Source organism: Staurois parvus, unplaced genomic scaffold, assembly GCF_062004578.1.
Source record: "Staurois parvus isolate SC_StPar_1 unplaced genomic scaffold, SC_StPar_1.0 ptg000779l, whole genome shotgun sequence".
Lineage (NCBI taxonomy): Eukaryota > Metazoa > Chordata > Amphibia > Anura > Ranidae > Staurois > Staurois parvus.
The window spans coordinates 2,826,473-2,845,436 of NW_028318575.1; the positions used below are offsets into that span (position 1 = coordinate 2,826,473).

At 40.9% G+C, this 18,964-nt stretch overlaps 1 protein-coding gene across 2 annotated transcripts in view; it reads left to right on the forward strand.

The window, feature by feature from the left end:
* The window catches only part of VWDE (von Willebrand factor D and EGF domains), a 177,562-nt gene that overhangs the window by 104,332 nt on the left and 54,266 nt on the right, over positions 1–18,964 (forward strand). For both annotated transcript variants that reach the window (XM_089654581.1, XM_089654582.1), the window contains exons 15-17: positions 1,101–1,205; positions 6,557–6,671; positions 15,856–16,106. In XM_089654581.1, coding sequence (XP_089510707.1) covers positions 1,101–1,205; positions 6,557–6,671; positions 15,856–16,106 — 471 coding nt within the window. The remainder of the gene's footprint in view (positions 1–1,100; positions 1,206–6,556; positions 6,672–15,855; positions 16,107–18,964) is intronic.

Genomic DNA, 18,964 nt, shown 5'->3' on the forward strand with positions numbered 1-18,964 from the left:
GTTTAGTGTACCTCAGGTAAACCCTTCAGATGCACAGTACACCAAGTTCAGATGAAGTCCGGAAGTGACGAAACGCGTTAGAGATGTGACGTCAAGACGCACGCACGCTAACCAGAAGTGTCGCCGCGGCCATTTTGTTGGATTGAAACATATTGTTTTCAGCCATTGATTGCTGGTTGTATTAGAGAGCCATTGAAGAGCTGGAAGTTCCTTTATTCAGATATTTTTCACTACAAAATTAGGATTATTATCCTTCTTACTGGATGGAAGTCTGGAACTTGGACTTTTGGATTTTGTTGGACACATTTGAATTGGACAGTTTATGATTGTATTTGGTGATCTTTATTTATTTTTTTAAGTTTAATTTTATTTTAATTTTACACAAAAAGGTATTTTATCATATTGTACTTTCTAGGGAGAAAGTGTGACTTTTTGGTGGGATTTAGTTTAGGAGGTCACTTATTTATTTCATTCTCCTGAAAGTTGCTTTTGGACATTGAGATTTCCCATCCTCTTGAAGGACCAATAGGGAAACGGAGGGGTGGATTTTGAGATTCGCATATTACCAGTGAAAAGTGAAGAACATCAAGAGCCTGATATGTTCTAATGTTGTCCTTTTGTTCTGATGGATTGTCTAGTTGACAACCTGAAGATTTCTATACGATTTATTCAAATTATTAGTAGCGCGGTGAATGATTTGCAAAAGAGATTTGAGTTTGGGACTTCGCAATTTTATACGATAGCAACAAGTTCTCATATGTTTTGTTAGAACTAATAAAGGTCTGCAATGCTAGGCTGACTTTCCCATCAGTTTCTGTCCCATTGACAATGGTTTCCAGGAGAAACAAAGAGAGTGAATCTTTCCTGCGGGGAACACAGACAGCAATAAAAATCTTTACAGGGCTTCTAATTCTTCTACATTTTATCCAAAACTAAAAAAAAAAGATTTGGCTTCAGATTAACTGTACTTCTTTCAGTCTAAATGGTTGGAAATACAGCTTGCAGCTATTATTATGTTCTTGGCTGTTTGAAGTAAAACTCCACTATGTATGATTATGTGTTATTGAGAGGCAATTTACATTCCACATCTCTGTATGCAGGTCTCCAACGATGGCGAGGTCTTCAGTAACTTTAAATCAATGATTCTGTATGACGGAGCTTGCCAGACCTGCGATCCTGTGTCTGATGGACTGTGTAAGCTGAAGGTATATTACGCCATTCCTTTCACTATTACTCCCCCAATTAATGAAGTGATGGGGGGGGGGGGGATGTTACAAATGTGTCCCATAGAATGTATAAAAAGTCATAAGTCACTAAAAAGCATAGTACCATTGTCAGTGACTTTGGTGTAGATAAGGGGTCTCAAGAGTTTAAAAGGACCAGTTTACTGTCCTTCAGACTTTAGGGGGGTCAGACTGTGTCCAGTGGGAGTAGAAAATGCCCCAAAATCAGTGGAGGTAAACATTGACCCAAGCTTGGTGGTTAGTGGGAGTAGAGAAATTACATATCACCTGTGGTCAGTAGAAAGAGGAGTAGCGCCCCATCATTGGTATCAGTGGGAGGAATAGCGCACCATCATTGGTGTCAGTGGGAGGAACAGCGCCTCATCATTGGTGTCAGTGAGCGGAATAGTGCCCCATCATTGGTATCAGTGGGAGGAATAGCGCCCCTACATTAGTGTAAGTGGAAGGAATAGCGCCCCATCATTGGTGTCAATGAGCGGAATAGTGACCTATCATTGGTGTCAGTGGGAGGAATAGTGCCCCATCATTGGTGTCAGTGAGCAGAATAGTGCCCCATCATTGGTGTCAGTGAGCAAATTAGTGCCCCATCATTGGTATCAGTGGGAGGAATAGCGCCCCACCTTTAGTGTCAGTGGGAGAAATAGTAGTAATGGTGACCCATAATTGGTGTCAGTGGGAGGAATAGTGCCCCATCATTGGTGTCAGTGCAAGGAATAGTGCCCCATCATTGGTATCAATGGGATCAATAGTGCCCATCATTGGTATCAGTGGGAGGAATAGTGCCCCATCATTGGTATCAGTGGGAGGAATAGTGCCCCATCATTGGTGACAAAGGGAGGAATAGTACCTTATCGTTACTATTAGTGGGAGGAATAATGCTCTATTGCTGGTGTCAGTAGAAGGAATAGTGATCCATTATTGGTGTTCTTAGAAGGAAAAGTGCCCCATCTTTGGTGTCAGTGGGAGTAATGATGACCCATAATTGGTGTCAATGAGAGGAATAGTGCTCCATCATTGGTTTCAGTGGAAGGAATAGTGCCCCAACATTGGTGTCAGTGGGAGGAATAGTGCCCCATCATTGGTGTCAGTGGGAGGAATAGTGCCCCATCATTGGTATCAGTGGGAGGAATAGTGCCCCATCATTGGTGTCAGTGGGAGGAATAGTGCCTTATGTGTTAGTAGGAGGAATAATGCCACCATTATTGGTGTTCTTAGGAAGAGAAGTGCCCTATCATTGGTGTCAGTGGGAATATTGGTGACCCATAATTGGTGTCAATGGGAGAAATAGTGGCCCATCATTGGTGTTGGCGGGAGGAATAGTAACCCCTCACTGGTGTCAATAGCGGGAATAGTGTTCCATTGTTTATATCAGTGGAAGGAATAATGCCCCTAGGGTTGGATAAAGGCAAGCAAAGGGCTGAAGTTTGGCAATCACTGGTGTAGATAAAGGTATGGACACAACCATTTCTAGTCTCTTTTTCTAGCAACAATCCCAAAAATCTCTAGTTCCACTCCATGCATGCAGTTCCTGGTGGAATGATTTGCTGCCCAGCAGCATCTGTATATTTCTAGTGCCAACCTCAGCGGAGCGGAGACGGAGCTCGGTGCAAATAGCACCAGATCTGTGAAGCTTCTTCTCTTTCAGGAAGGTAACCCCTGAACTCTGATATCCTATGTTACTGAGCACTCACTCGTCACTTACAAAAAGGAGTACCCACTACTGTTTAGAAAATGAAAAGGGGCACTAACCAGTGATAATAACAGAAAGGGGCACTAACCAGTGATAACAACGGAAAGGGGTGCTCACTAGTGATCAGCAATGGAAAGGGGTGCTCACTAGTGATCAGCAATGGAAAGGGGTCTGTACCGCTAAGTAGCAGTTAAAATGGTGTACTCATCACTAATTAGCAAAAATAGGGGGGGAACTCACCACTGATCAGCAATGGATAGGGGCACTCACCCCTGATTAGAAAGTTGCACTGGAAAAGGGCACTTAATTTATTATGTGGATGTTATTTACTATATGTCTCCCTTGTGCAGACATCCAAAAGCAAAGAGACTGCTGTTGGGTGTCACCACCTTGGATGTGATGTCAGCAGTCCCAGAAGACCCAGAGCTGTCATTTAAAGTGTTTCTAAACCCTGGACCCTGCATTCACTATATCTGGTCTCCCCGGACCCTGCATTCACTATATCTGGTCTCCCCGGACCCTGCATTCACTATATCTGGTCTCCCCGGACCCTGCATTCACTATATCTGGTCTCCCCGGACCCTGCATTCACTATATCTGGTCTCCCCGGACCCTGCATTCACTATATCTGGTCTCCCAGAACCCCGCATTCACTATATCTGCTCTCCCAGAACCCCGCATTCACTATATCTGGTCTCCCCGGACCCTGCATTCACTATATCTGGTCTCCCCGGACCCTGCATTCACTATATCTGGTCTCCACGGACCCTGCATTCACTATATCTGGTCTCCACGGACCTTGCATTCACTATATCTGGTCTCCCCAGACCCTGCATTCACTATATCTGGTCTCCCCGGACCCTGCATTCACTATATCTGGTCTCCCCGGACCCTGCATTCACTATATCTGGTCTCCCCGGACCCGGAATTCACTATATCTGGTCTCCCCGGACCCTGCATTCACTATATCTGGTCTCCTCAGACCCTGCATTCACTATATCTGGTCTCCCAGAACCCCGCATTCACTATATCTGCTCTCCCAGAACCCCGCATTCACTATATCTGGTCTCCCCGGACCCTGCATTCACTATATCTGGTCTCCCCGGACCCTGCATTCACTATATCTGGTCTCCCCGGACCCTGCATTCACTATATCTGGTCTCCCCGGACCCTGCATTCACTATATCTGGTCTCCACGGACCCTGCATTCACTATATCTGGTCTCCACGGACCCTGCATTCACTATATCTGGTCTCTCCGGACTCTGCATTCACTATATCTGGTCTCCCCGGACCCTGCATTCCCTATATCTGGTCTCCCCGGACCCTGCATTCACTATATCTGGTCTCCCAAGACCCTGCATTCACTATATCTGGTCTCCCAGGACCCCGCATTCACTATATCCGGTCTCCCTGGACCCTGCATTCACTATATCCGGTCTCCCCGGACCCCGCATTCACTATATCCGGTCTCCCCGGACCCTGCATTCACTATATCCGGTCTCCCCGGACCCTGCATTCACTATATCTGGTCTCCCCAGACCCTGCATTCACTATATCTGGTCTCCCAGGACCCTGCATTCACTATATCTGCTCTCCCCGGACCCTGCATTCACTATATCTGGTCTCCCCGGACCCTGCATTCACTATATCTGGTCTCCACGGACCCTGCATTCACTATATCTGGTCTCCACGGACCCTGCATTCACTATATCTGGTCTCCCTGGACCCTGCATTCACTATCTGGTCTCTCCGGACTCTGCATTCACTATATCTGGTCTCTCCGGACTCTGCATTCACTATATCTGGTCTCCCCGGACCCTGCATTCCCTATATCTGGTCTCCCCGGACCCTGCATTCACTATATCTGGTCTCCCAAGACCCTGCATTCACTATATCTGGTCTCCCCGGACCCTGCATTCACTATATCTGGTCTCCCAGGACCCCGCATTCACTATATCCGGTCTCCCTGGACCCCGCATTCACTATATCCGGTCTCCTCGGACCCTGCATTCACTATATCCGGTCTCCCCGGACCCTGCATTCACTATATCCGGTCTCCCCGGACCCTGCATTCACTATATCTGGTCTCCCCAGACCCTGCATTCACTATATCTGGTCTCCCAGGACCCTGCATTCACTATATCTGCTCTCCCCGGACCCTGCATTCACTATATCTGCTCTCCCCGGACCCTGCATTCACTATATCTGGTCTCCCCGGACCCTGCATTCACTATATCTGGTCTCCCAGGACCCTGCATTCACTATATCTGGTCTCCCCGGACCTTGCATTCACTATATCTGGTCTCCCCAGACCCTGCATTCACTATATCTGGTCTCCCACAGTACACACAACATGGAAATGCAATTATTTTAGAAAATATAAACAGCTAAATACCTTTTCTCATCAGCAGTATATAGCAGTCTTATGACTTCTATCAGCGTCCAGCAGAGCACTGGTTAAAGCTTATAGGTGGAGTTTTCATTTTGCTCTGACTATCCTATGAGGCTGTATGACCCCTGACCTTCTGTCTGAACAGTGCTGATTGGCCCTGTGCTGATCACATGCACCCTCCCAATGAAAAAAAAAAACCCTCTCTAGCAATATACATTAAACTAAGCATGTGCAGAGCAGGGGTGGACTGACAACTCATGGGACCCCGGGCAATAGGGGATCATAGGGCCCCTGTGTCCTTGCCCAAACTCAAAAAAGCCTATGAAAAAGGTACCAGGGGTATCTCATGGGGCCCCCTACTGACCCCGGGCCCTCGGGCAGTGCCCAAGTTTCCAAATGGTCAGTCCGCCCCTGGTGCAGAGTAACTCCTAGAGCTCTGTACTATCAGCAGATGGATTAGGGACAGTAGAAGACAGGATCAAACAGTCTTTTTACACAATGCAGAGGATTAACCCCTTAGGTTCCACAGTGAGTACAGCAAGCATGCATTAATGCATATACAGACTGATTTTACTGATTTTCGGATTCCCCTTCACTCCTCTGGCAGCTACATAAAAAGTTAAATTGATAGGTGAGGGAGGGGTGTGTGTGTGTGGGGGGGGGGGTGTAGCTAGGCCAGCATAGAAAGTAAGTAGACTTTCTTAGAAGAGGAGATGGCTATGACATTTAAGGAGGAAGAAGGCTGTGCTAAGGAACTGACTCTTCCTGGAGGAATCAAGTATTCTGGAAAGTTCACAGTCACATTGCACATCAGTAAAAATCATTTATGGAAAGAAAAAAATCCTGTAAGTAAGCATTTAAAATGATTGATATTTCTGTGATTTGACATGCAATCATTTCAGTTAGTGACAGGGTCTCTTTAAAGTTCTTTAAAGGTGCAAGAAAATAAATCCGACAACCTGCACGTCTTACATGATTCATTTCCTCGGGGTATTACGTTCAGCTTCCTTAGTATTTGCTGCACTGAGCAGAATGTCGGAAGGAGTGACGTCCCCAGTTGATGATTCTCCAACACTCAGCTGAGCCAGCCAGTGACACCATCGTTCCCAGAGTAATACAATCTGGACGCAGCTCTAGAGCGGGTGGAGACGGCTTTGGCAGAACAGATAATAATGGTGAGATTTTAGCCCAGTCATGTTTCCTGAACAACCTGCTTGTTGTTTTCCAGGAGAAGACCTGCAATATCGATGGACTTTGTTACGGCGAAGGTGACACCAACCCAACCAGTCCTTGTCTACTCTGCAAGCCTGGGGTCTCCAAGTTAACGTGGTCAGTCACCGAAAGTAAGCCCTCTAGATATTGTCTATGGAAGAAAATGGCAGCGAGGGCGCACATTTGCTGTGCTGATGGATGAGTGGAGTGATGTAGATTTACAAAGATTAAATATACGAGGTGTGACAATTTAATTCCCGGAATTTAACCACTTCAAGTCCGGACACTTTTACCCCCTTCCTGGGACAATTTCAGCTTTTCAGCGCTATCACACGTTGAATGACAATTGCGCGGTCATGCAACACTGTACCCATATGAATTGTGTAGCATTTTTTTGAGACAGATAACATTTATTTTGGTGCTATTTATTCACCACTGGGATTTTTATTTTATTGCTATATAAATGAAAAAGTCCAAACATTTTGAAAAAAAAAAAAAGTGTTTTTCTTATGAAAGTTTGCAAATATATAATTTTCCTTCATAAATCTTGGCCAAAATGTATTCAGCTATCTTTTTGTCAAAAGAAAATGATAATTTAAAAAAAACATTTTTACATTTTAATTTTTTTTTTATATTATTATTTTTATTTTTTTGCTATATCAATGAAAAAGTGCAAACATTTTGGAAAAAAAAAGTATATAAAATGTTGCAAATAAATAATCTTTCTTCATAAATCTTGGCCAAAATGTATTCAGCTATCTTTTTGGCAAAATAAAATGATCATTTAAAAAAAAAAAAGTTTAAATTTTTTTTTATATTATTATTTATATTTTTTTGCTATATAAATGAAAAAGTCCAAACATTTTGAAAAAAAAAAAGTGTTTTTCTTATAAAGGTTTGCAAATAAATAATCTTCCTTCATAAATCTTGGCCAAGAATGTATTCAGCTATCTTTTTGGCAAAAGAAAATGATCATTTAAAAAAAAAAATGTTTAAATTTTTTTTATATTATTATTTATATTTTTTTGCTATATAAATGAAAAAGTCCAAACATTTTGAAAAAAAAAAGTGTTTTTCTTATAAAGGTTTGCAAATAAATAATCTTCCTTCATAAATCTTGGCCAAAAATGTATTCAGCTATCTTTTTGGCAAAAGAAAATGATAATTTAAAAACAAATTTTTTACATTTTTAATTTTTTTTTATATTATTATTTTTATTTTTTTGCTATATGAAAAAAAAATGTTTTTCTTATAAAAGTTCACAAATAAATAATCTTCCTTCATAAATCTTGGCCAAAATGTATTCAGCTATCTTTTTGGCAAAAGAAAATGATCATTTAAAAAAAAAAAAGTTTAAATTTTTTTTTATATTATTATTTATATTTTTTTGCTATATAAATGAAAAAGTCCAAACATTTTGAAAAAAAAAAAGTGTTTTTCTTATAAAGGTTTGCAAATAAATAATCTTCCTTCATAAATCTTGGCCAAAAATGTATTCAGCTATCTTTTTGGCAAAAGAAAATGATCATTTAAAAAAAAAAATGTTTAAATTTTTTTTTATATTATTATTTATATTTTTTTGCTATATAAATGAAAAAGTCCAAACATTTTGAAAAAAAAAAGTGTTTTTCTTATAAAGGTTTGCAAATAAATAATCTTCCTTCATAAATCTTGGCCAAAAATGTATTCAGCTATCTTTTTGGCAAAAGAAAATGATAATTTAAAAACAAATTTTTTACATTTTTAATTTTTTTTTATATTATTATTTTTATTTTTTTGCTATATGAAAAAAAAATGTTTTTCTTATAAAAGTTCACAAATAAATAATCTTCCTTCATAAATCTTGGCCAAAATGTATTCAGCTATCTTTTTGGCAAAAGAAAATAATTTAAAAAAAAAATTTGTAATTTTTATTTTATTTTTTATATTATTATTTTTATTTTTTGCTATATCAATGAAAGTCCAAACATTTTGAAAAAAAAGTTTTTTTATTTTAAAAGTTCGCAAATAAATAATCTTCCTTCATAAATCTTGGCCAAAATGTTTTCAGCTATCTTTTTGGCAAAAGAAAATCGATCATTTAAAAAAAACTTTTTTACATTTTTTTTTTTTTTTTTTATATTATTTATATTTTTTTGCTATATCAATGAAAAAGTCCAAACATTTTGAAAAAAAAGTTTATTCTTATAAAAGTTCACAAATAAATAATCTTCCTTCATAAATCTTGGCCAAAATGTATTCAGCTATCTTTTTGGCAAAAGAAAATAATTTAAAAAACAAATTTTTACTTTTTTTTTTATATTATTATTTTTATTTTTTTGCTATATCAATGAAAAAGTCCAAACATTTTGAAAAAAAAGTTTTTTCTTATAAAAGTTCGCAAATAAATAATCTTCCTTCATAAATCTTGGCCAAAATGTATTCAGCTATCTTTTTGGCAAAAGAAAATGATCATTTAAAAAAAAAAATTTAACATTTTTATTTTATTTTTTATATTATTATTTATATTTTTTTGCTATATAAATGAAAAAGTCCAAACATTTTGAAAAAAAGTTTTTTTCTTATAAAAGTTTGCAAATAAATAATCTTCCTTCATAAATCTTGGCCAAAATGTATTCAGCTATCTTTTTGGCAAAAGAAAATGATAATTTAAAACATTTTTTTTAGTTTTTATATTATTATTTATATTTTTTTGCTATGTAAATGAAAAAGTCCAAACATTTTGAAAAAAAAGTTTTTTTCTTATAAAAGTTTGCAAATAAATAATCTTCCTTCATAAATCTTGGCCAAAATGTATTTAGCTATATTTTTGGCAAAAGAAAATAATTAAAAAATTTTTTTTTAATTTTTATTTTATTTTTTATATTATTATTTATATTTTTTTGCTATATGAATGAAAAAGTCCAAACATTTTGAAAAAAAGTTTTTTTCTTATAAAAGTTCGCAAATAATCTTCCTTCATAAGTTTGCAAATACATAATCTTCCTTCATAAATCTTGGCCAAAATGTATTCAGCTATCTTTTTGGCAGAAGAAAATGATCATTTGAAAAAAAAATTTTTACATTTAAATTTTTTTTTATATTATTATTTTTTTTTTTTTGCTATATAAATGAAAAAGTCCAAACATTTTGGGAAAAAAAAAGTATTTTTCTTATAAAATTTTGCAAATAAATAATCTTTCTTTATAAATCTTGGCCAAAATGTATTCAGCTATCTTTTTGGCAAAAAAATAATTAAAAAAAAATTATTACATTTTTATTTTATTTTTTTAAATTATTATTTATGGGTTTTTTTTAACATACCGTCACCCTAGCAGTACGGTGTCACCATAGTGGGGGGTGATGAAGATTTTTTTTTTTTTTTTACACTGATTGCTTTTACACCCATACAGGCTGCAAAAGCAATAATTTCTCCTTCTCTCTGGCTGCATTCCTGCAGCCATTGAGAAATACTGTGAGAGCTGTGATTGGTCACAGCTTGTCACATGGAACAAGTCTGTTGTGAATAGCCTTGTACTATGTGACCTCTGTGATCATTCACAGATTTCACACGTAGTAAGCAATGATGTCAGGAAGTGACATCTTGCTTACTACTATTCATGTGATCACTGATTGAAAAACACACACCCCGCCCTAGTAAAACACTCCCAGCACACAGTTAACCCTTTGATCGCCCCTCACATTAACCCCTTCCTGCCCAGTGTCATTAGTACAGTGTCAGTGCTTTTTTTTTTAGCACTGATCACTGTATTGGTGTCACTGGAGATGTCAGTGACACCAAATTAGTTCCCCCCCAGGGTGTCAGAATTCCCGCCGCAGTCCCGCTAAAAGCTGCTGATTGCCGTCATTACTAGTAGAAAAAAAAAATCCCATTATCTATAACGCCATTTGTAAATGCTATAACTTTCACGTAAACCAATTATTTTACAAGTATTGGGATTTTTTTTTTAGCAAAGAAATGTCGCAGAATACATTTTGGCCTAAATTTATGAGGAAATTTGATTTTTAAAATTTTTTATTGGACAGGTTTATTAGCAAAAAGCCCAAAATGTTTTTTTCTCAAAATTGTCGGCCTTTTTTTGTTTATGGCGCAAAAAATAAAAACCGCACAGGCAATCAAATACCACAGAAAAAAAGCTCAATTCGGGGGAAAAAAAGGATGTAAATTTAATTTGGGTGCAACGTTGCATGACCGCGCAATTGTCAGTCAAAGTAACTCAGCGCCGTAAAGCAAAAAATGGCCTGGTCATGAAGGGGGGTAAATCCTCAGGAGGGCGAGGGGTTAAGCACTGCCATCTCGGCCTAGTGACTGTAGGGTTCATGGGTAAAGACCAACCACGTGCAGGCAGCGGTGACAGCGCAGTTCATCCAGTCTTTATGAATGGCTGTAGGCCAAGGTCATTCTGCACTGCCACAGCTGATTACACACTACTGATGGTTACATCTCCCCCCCCCTCCCCTGTCATTCATGTGGTAGCGCTGCAGGAACAGAAAGACCCCTGATAGGAACGGTTATCCAAACTGATAGTGTATAGCCATCAAAGCCCAGAGAAGAAAAGGGAACATAAAACAGTCCCAGTTTTATTACCATATTCATAAAAGCAGCAGCTTACATTGAGAGGTTCCAGATCAGTAAACTGGCAGACAGTACAGATGCCCTTAAATCACAAGATGGACCCAACAGATGGAACACGTGGTGGATGGCCCTGGGCAAAGATAGACTCACCCTCCTCGGTGTTGTGGGTGATGATGATAGATGCCGGGTGACTCCCAGGTGGATGGGGAGAATCAAAGGTATCCGGCGTAACCGGAAATTACATCAGGAGAATGGCAGAAGCACTTCAAGGGACTCCACTGGTACAGGCATGCACTGGATGTGTACAAGCTGCTCCAGAAACTGCTGGGAACCAAGGAATGGAGATAAAACATGCCAGTTTACTGAGACCAATAGACTACATGTTTCGGGGCACACCCCTTCATCAGGTCACATTGTGAAATGTTTCGGGGCACACCCCTTCATCAGGTCACATTGTGAAATGTTTCGGGGCACACCCCTTCACCGGGTCACATTGTGACATGTTTCAGGGCACACCTCTTCATCAGGTCACATTGTGACATGTTCGGGGCACACTCCATCAGGTCACATTGTGACATGTTTCGGGGTACACCCCTTCATCAGGTCACATTGTGAAATGTTCGGGACACACTCCTTCATCAGGTCACATTGTGACATGTTTCGGGGCACACCTCTTCATCAGGTCACATTGTGACATGTTTCGGGGCACACCCCTTCATCAGGTCACATTGTGACATGTTTCGGGGCACACCTCTTCATCAGGTCACATTGTGACATGCTTTTGGGCAAGGGAGAATGTCACCAGCACACCGAGGATCACCAATATGGGTCCAAAAGTTTTAATGAACGATCACATAGTTAAAGCAAGGCTAAGTTTTTGGAGTCTCGCAGAACCCCTTCATCATGTCACATGCCTGATGAAGGGGTCCTGCGAGACTCCGAAACGCTGCCTTGCTGTAACTATGTGATTGTTCATTAAAACTTTTGGACCCATATTGGTGATCCTCGGTGTGCTGGTGACATCCTCCCTTGCTGATTCTGTTCGGTTCCAGACGACGGTCGCTGCAGCACCCACTTATACACACAGCCATTTTTAACGCAGGAATGTGTGCGTTTGGATTGTACACTTGCATGCTTTTGGGCACACCCCTTCATCAGGTCACATTGTGACATGTTTCGGGGCACACCCCTTCATCAATTCACATTGTGACATGTTTCGGGGTACACCCCTTCATCAGGTCACATTGTGAAATGTTTTGGGGCACACCCCTTCATCAGGTCACATTGTGAAATGTTTCGGGGCACACCCCTTCATCAGATCACATTGTGACATGCTTTTGGGCAAGGGAGAATGTCACCAGCATATCGAGGATCACCAATATGGGTCCTAAAGTTTTAATGAACGATCACATAGTTAAAGCAAGGCAAAGTTTTTGGAGTCTTGCAGGACCCCTTCATCATGTCACATGCCTGATGAAGGGGTCCTGCGAGATTCCGAAATGTTGCCTTGCTGTAACTATGTTATAGTTCATTAAAACTTTTGGACCCATATTGGTGATCCTCGGTGCGCTGGTGACATCCTCCCTTGCTGATTCTGTTCGGTTCCAGCCGACAGTTGCTGCAGCACCCACTTATACACACAGCCATTTTTAACACAGGAACATGTGCGATTGGATTGTATACTTGCATGCTTTTGGGCACACCCCTTCATCAGGTCGCATTGTGACATGTTTCGGGGCACACCCCTTCATCAGGTCACATTGTGACATGTTCGGGGCACACCCCTTCATCAGGTCACATTGTGACATGTTTCGGGGCACACCCCTTCATCAGGTCACTTTGTGACCTGATGAAAGGGTGTGCCCTGAAACATGTAGTCTATTGGTCTTATTAAACCAGCAGGTTTTACCCCTATTCCTTGTTTTCTAACTTCTCATAAAGGTCATTAGGAGTTTTAGGATCAGCTTCCACTACAATACAATACGCCATATCTAACTGAGAGTAATCTGTACACCCGGTTCTTTGTGTATGTTTTTTACAAAAAGACCTCTGCCTTCAGTGTATCAGAATGACTGAAGTCATTCTTCACCTATGTTGTCACTGCATGAATGACTAATTCAGGGGAGGTGTAGACATCAATCGTGTGCAGGGGACGGACTGACCATTTGGAAACTCGGGCACTGCCTGAGGGCCCGGGGTCAGTAGGAGGCCCCATGGGATGCCCCTGGTACCTTTTTCATAGGCTTTTTTGAATTTGGGCAAGGACACGGGGGCCCCATGATCCCCTATTGCCTGGGGGCCCCATGAGTTGTCAGTCCGCCCCTGATCGTGTGTAATCAGCAGCACAGAATGTATGCACCTCAACTTATATAGACGTAAGCGGGTGTACAGTATGTTTGTAAGAATTTAGATGCATTGCTACAAAACAGGATCTTGCTGCCAGCCAGTCCTAAGATTTGCACAGCTCTGCCACACAGCAACAGTTGGGAACTGTGATGTGGGGGGGGCTCGAATCGGGACCCTGAAGTAAGGGAGAACTCTGATAGGGACACTGATATAACAAGGTCTCTGATGGAAACCCTAATGTAAGAGAGGACTCTAACAGGGACCCTGATGTAGGGGGAACTCTGATAGGGATACTGATATAATGAGGACCCTGATGTAAGGTGGAACTCTGATAGGGACACTGATATAATGAGGACCCTGATGTAAGGGAGAACTCTGATAGGGACACTGATATAATGAGGACCCTGATGTAAGGTGGAACTCTGATAGGGACACTGATATAATGAGGACCCTGATGTAAGGGAGAACTCTGATAGGGACACTGATATAATGAGGACCCTGATGTAAGGTGGAACTCTGATAGGGACACTGATATAATGAGGACTCTGATGTAAGGGAGAACTCTGATAGGGATACTGATATAATGAGGACCCTGATGTAAGGGAGAACTCTGATAGGGACACTGATATAATGAGGACTCTGATGTAAGGTGGAACTCTGATAGGGACACTGATATAATGAGGACCCTGATGTAAGGGAGAACTCTGATAGGGACACTGATATAATGAGGACCCTGATGTAAGGTGGAACTCTGATAGGGACACTGATATAATGAGGACCCTGATGTAAGGGAGAACTCTGATAGGGATACTGATATAATGAGGACCCTGATGTAAGGGAGAACTCTGATAGGGACACTGATATAATGAGGACTCTGATGTAAGGTGGAACTCTGATAGGGACACTGATATAATGAGGACTCTGATGTAAGGGAGAACTCTGATAGGGATACTGATATAATGAGGACCCTGATGTAAGGTGGAACTCTGATAGGGACACTGATATAATGAGGACCCTGATGTAAGGGAGAACTCTGATAGGGATACTGATATAATGAGGACCCTGATGTAAGGTGGAACTCTGATAGGGACACTGATATAATGAGGACTCTGATGTAAGGGAGAACTCTGATAGGGATACTGATATAATGAGGACCCTGATGTAAGGGAGAACTCTGATAGGGACACTGATATAATGAGGACCCTGATGTAAGGTGGAACTCTGATAGGGACACTAATATAACAAGGTCTCTGATGGAAACCCTAATGTAAGGGGGGACTCTAACAGGAACCCTGATGTAGGGGGAACTCTGATAGGGACACTGATATAATGAGGACTCTGATGTAAGGTGGAACTCTGATAGGGACACTGATATAATGAGGACTCTGATGTAAGGTAGAACTCTGATAGGGATACTGATATAATGAGGACCCTGATGTAAGGTGGAACTCTGATAGGGACACTGATATAATGAGGACTCTGATGTAAGGGAGAACTCTGATAGGGATACTGATATAAAGAGGACCCTGATGTAAGGTGGAACTCTGATAGGGATACTGATATAATGAGGACCCTGATGTAAGGGAGAACTCTGATAGGGATACTGATATAATGGGCACCCTGATGTAAGGTGGAACTCTGATAGGGACACTGATATAACAAGGTCTCTGATGGAAACCCTAATGTAAGGGGGGACTCTAACAGGGACCCTGATATAGGGGGAACTCTGATAGGGACACTGATATAATGGGGACTCTAATGGGGATCCTGTTCCCTTCTTTTAGAAGATTTGAAGGGTGTCAGGCACAATTAGAAGTTACTATAATATTGACAATATCAGCTGAACCTGTTTCATGTCACAAGTACGGTGGCCTGCCAACTTCCACCATCTGCCTACGTACTGCCTTTTTATTCTGCTGTTCAGTGAACTTGGTAAAAATTTAACAAAAGTTTAAATTGAAGCACCACACCTCTGCTAAGAGGTCCAGATACAACATTTATTCCAATGAAAGTCAGGGGAAAAATAAAAAAATAAAAAGGATCCAACTCGTTTCGGGGGTCCAAGAGCGCCCCCTTTGTCAGGGTTACAAAAAACATAAAGACATCTGCATATCAATTTGATATCAATACAAAATCCCTTGTTTGGGGTCATATTTAGAACTTAATAGCCAATAGTGTTGGATTTATCAACATTTTTGGTAGAATTTTGGCTGTGGTGCCCCCGTTTCCCAATATCCATCAAACATCCAGACAGAAAATGAACCCCCATTGACGCAATTATACAGATGATGCTGTGCCATGGCGCTTGCAGATTTGGCAGTTTGTAGCTGGATGTGCTCATCTCTGAATAAAACCGTATAATAGCTGTGATAACACTCATGAATCTCTTGCAGACAATCGGCCTCCTGTGCTCCATTCATTATCGGAAAAACTTCAGACCTTTTACAGCGAAAACTTTGTGTACCAGTTCATGGGGTCAGACCCAGAAGGTTCCACCATCTTGTTCATGCTGGACTCCGGACCGGAGGGGGCCGCTCTGTCTCCGGCAGGACTGTTGGTCTGGAAGGTCATGTCACAGACTGCAGAGAAGTTTGTGTTCTCCGTCTCCGATGACTGCAATGCAAAGACCACTGTAACGGTGGAGGTAGGTATTCTGTGTAATGTTCTGTCACTGACTCTTATTTACTATAGACTACAGTAGGGGTCTCCAAACTACGGCCCACTGTAAGATATTGTCTGGTCTGCAGATTGGGTCAGTGCTGATGGCTTACCCCCAATGTGGGCCAACTGTGCTCTCACATGGATGTCACATGAGGTCAGGTTCACTCCAGGTTTCCTCTGCTCTGCTGTCATTGTTGCCATCGTCAGTTGCTAGAACCGCCAGTGTCCTATCAACCAATCAAGTTCTTGCTCCTGCATTCCCAGGAGGACAGACCTACTGTGTCTTTCGGCTTCCACCCTCTGCCTTGCTGTAAGGGTAAGGTAGGAAGGAATGGACTCAGATGGGGACCCTGATGTAAGGGGGACTCTGATAGGGACATTACTCTAACAGGGGCTTTGATAGGGACACTGATGTAATAGTGGACTCTGATGGGAACTGTGATGTAAGGGGGGGCTTGAATAGGGACCCTGATGTAAGGAAGAACTCTGATAGGGATACTGATATAATGAGGACCCTGATGTAAGGGAGAACTCTGATAGGGACACTGATATAATGAGGACCCTGATGTAAGGGAGAACTCTGATAGGGATACTGATATAATGAGGACCCTGATGTAAGGGAGAACTCTGATAGGGATACTGATATAATGAGGACCTTGATGTAAGGGGGAACTCTGATAGGGATACTGATATCATGAGGACCCTGATGTAAGGGAGAACTCTGATAGGGACACTGATATAATGAGGACCCTGATGTAAGGTGGAACTCTGATAGGGATACTGATATAATGAGGACCCTGATGTAAGGTGGAACTCTGATAGGGATACTGATATAATGAGGACCCTGATGTAAGGTGGAACTTTGATAGGAATACTGATATAATGAGGACCCTGATGTAAGGGAGAACTCTGATAGGGACTCTGATATAATGAGGACCCTGATGTAAGGTGGAACTCTGATAGGGATACTGATATAATGAGGACCCTGATGTAAGTTGGAACTCTGATAGGGATACTGATATAACAAGGTCTCTGATGGAAACCCTAATGTAAGGGGGGACTCTAACAGGGACCCTGATGTAAGGTGGAACGCTGATAGGTACACTGATATAACAAGGTCTCTGATGGAAGCCCTAATGTAAGAGAGGACTCTAACAGGGACCCTGATGTAGGGGGAACTCTGATAGGGACACTGATATAATGGGAACTCTAATGGGGATCCTGATATAAGGAAAAAGTCTGATGGGGACAATTATATATTGGGAGCTCTGATGGGAACCCTGATGTAAAGGGGGACTCTAATAGGGACCTTGATGTAAGGGGGAACTCTGATAGGGACACTGATATAAGGAGGACTCTGATGTAATGTGGTACTCTGATGGGAACCCTGATGTAAGGGAAGACTCTAATAGGGATCCTGATGTAAGAGGGAACTCTGATAGGGACACTGATATAACAGGTAATCTGACGGGGGTCCTGATGTAAGGGGAAACTCTGATAGGGATGATAATATAATGTGGACTCTGATGGGGACCCTAATGTACGGGGTAACACTGATGTAACATGAACTGTAATGGGGACTCTGATGTAAAGGGACACCCATGGGGACTTTCATGTAAAGGGGACTCGTTGCTTTGCTAAAGGGAATTTCTTTGCTTTGCCTAAGTGAAGTTTTCTATTTGTTGTTTTTAATCCTATCGAGATGATTACAATAAAGCACCAAGTAAATTTAATTAATCCATTTAAATATCATTTATTTAATTATAACTGAATATTTTTGGCCCACGAACGTTTGTAAAATTTACGATGCGGTCCTCATACTGAAAACATTTGCAGGTCCCTGGACGGAACTCCATAATAATCATATGATGCAGAAACATACAGTCAGGTCCATAAATATTGGGACATGGACACAATTCTAACATTTTTGGCTCTATACACCACAATGGATTTGAAATGAAACGAACAAGATGTGCTTAACCACTTCCTGTCCGGACACTTTTACCCCCTTCCTGACCAGGGCAATTTTCAGCTTTCAGCGCTATCACACTTTGAATGACAATTGTGCGGTCATGCAACACTGTACCCATATGAATTTTTTACCATTTTTTTAAGACAGATAAAGCTTTATTTTGGTGGTATTTATTCACCACTGGGATTTTTATTTTTTTTGCTATGTAAATGAAAATGTCCAAAAATTTTGAAAAAAAGTGTTTTTTTCTAACATTTTGCAACTAAATAATATTTCATCATAAATATTGGCCAAAATTTATTCCATTATCTTTTTAGTAAAAAAAAAAAATCCAAATTAGTTTATAACCAAAAATTATAATTTTTAAACATTTTTTTTTTTACATTTTTATTTTATTTTTTTTTTTTATATTATTACTTTTTATTTTTTATTTTTTTTTTACATACTGTCACCCTAGCAGTACAGTGTCACCATGGTGACACTGTACTACTTGTGGGGGGTGATGACAATTTTTTTTTTTTACACTGAATGCTTTTACACCCATATAGGATGTAAAAGCAATCATTTCTCCTTCACTCTGGCTGCATTCTTACACTCATTGAGAAGTACTGAGTGAGCTGTAATTGGTCACAGCTTGTCACATGGTACAAGGCTGTTGTGAATAGCCTTGTACCATGTGACCTCTGTGATCATTCACAGATTTCACACGTAGTAAGCAATGATGTCACAAGTGACATCTTGCTTACTACTTTGCATGTGATCACTGATTGGCCAATCAGTGATCACATGATCGGGACCTCGTACAGAGGTCCCGTCCGATGATCGGTGTTTCACTGTGTCCGGAGGACACAGCGGGCACCGGATCGCGG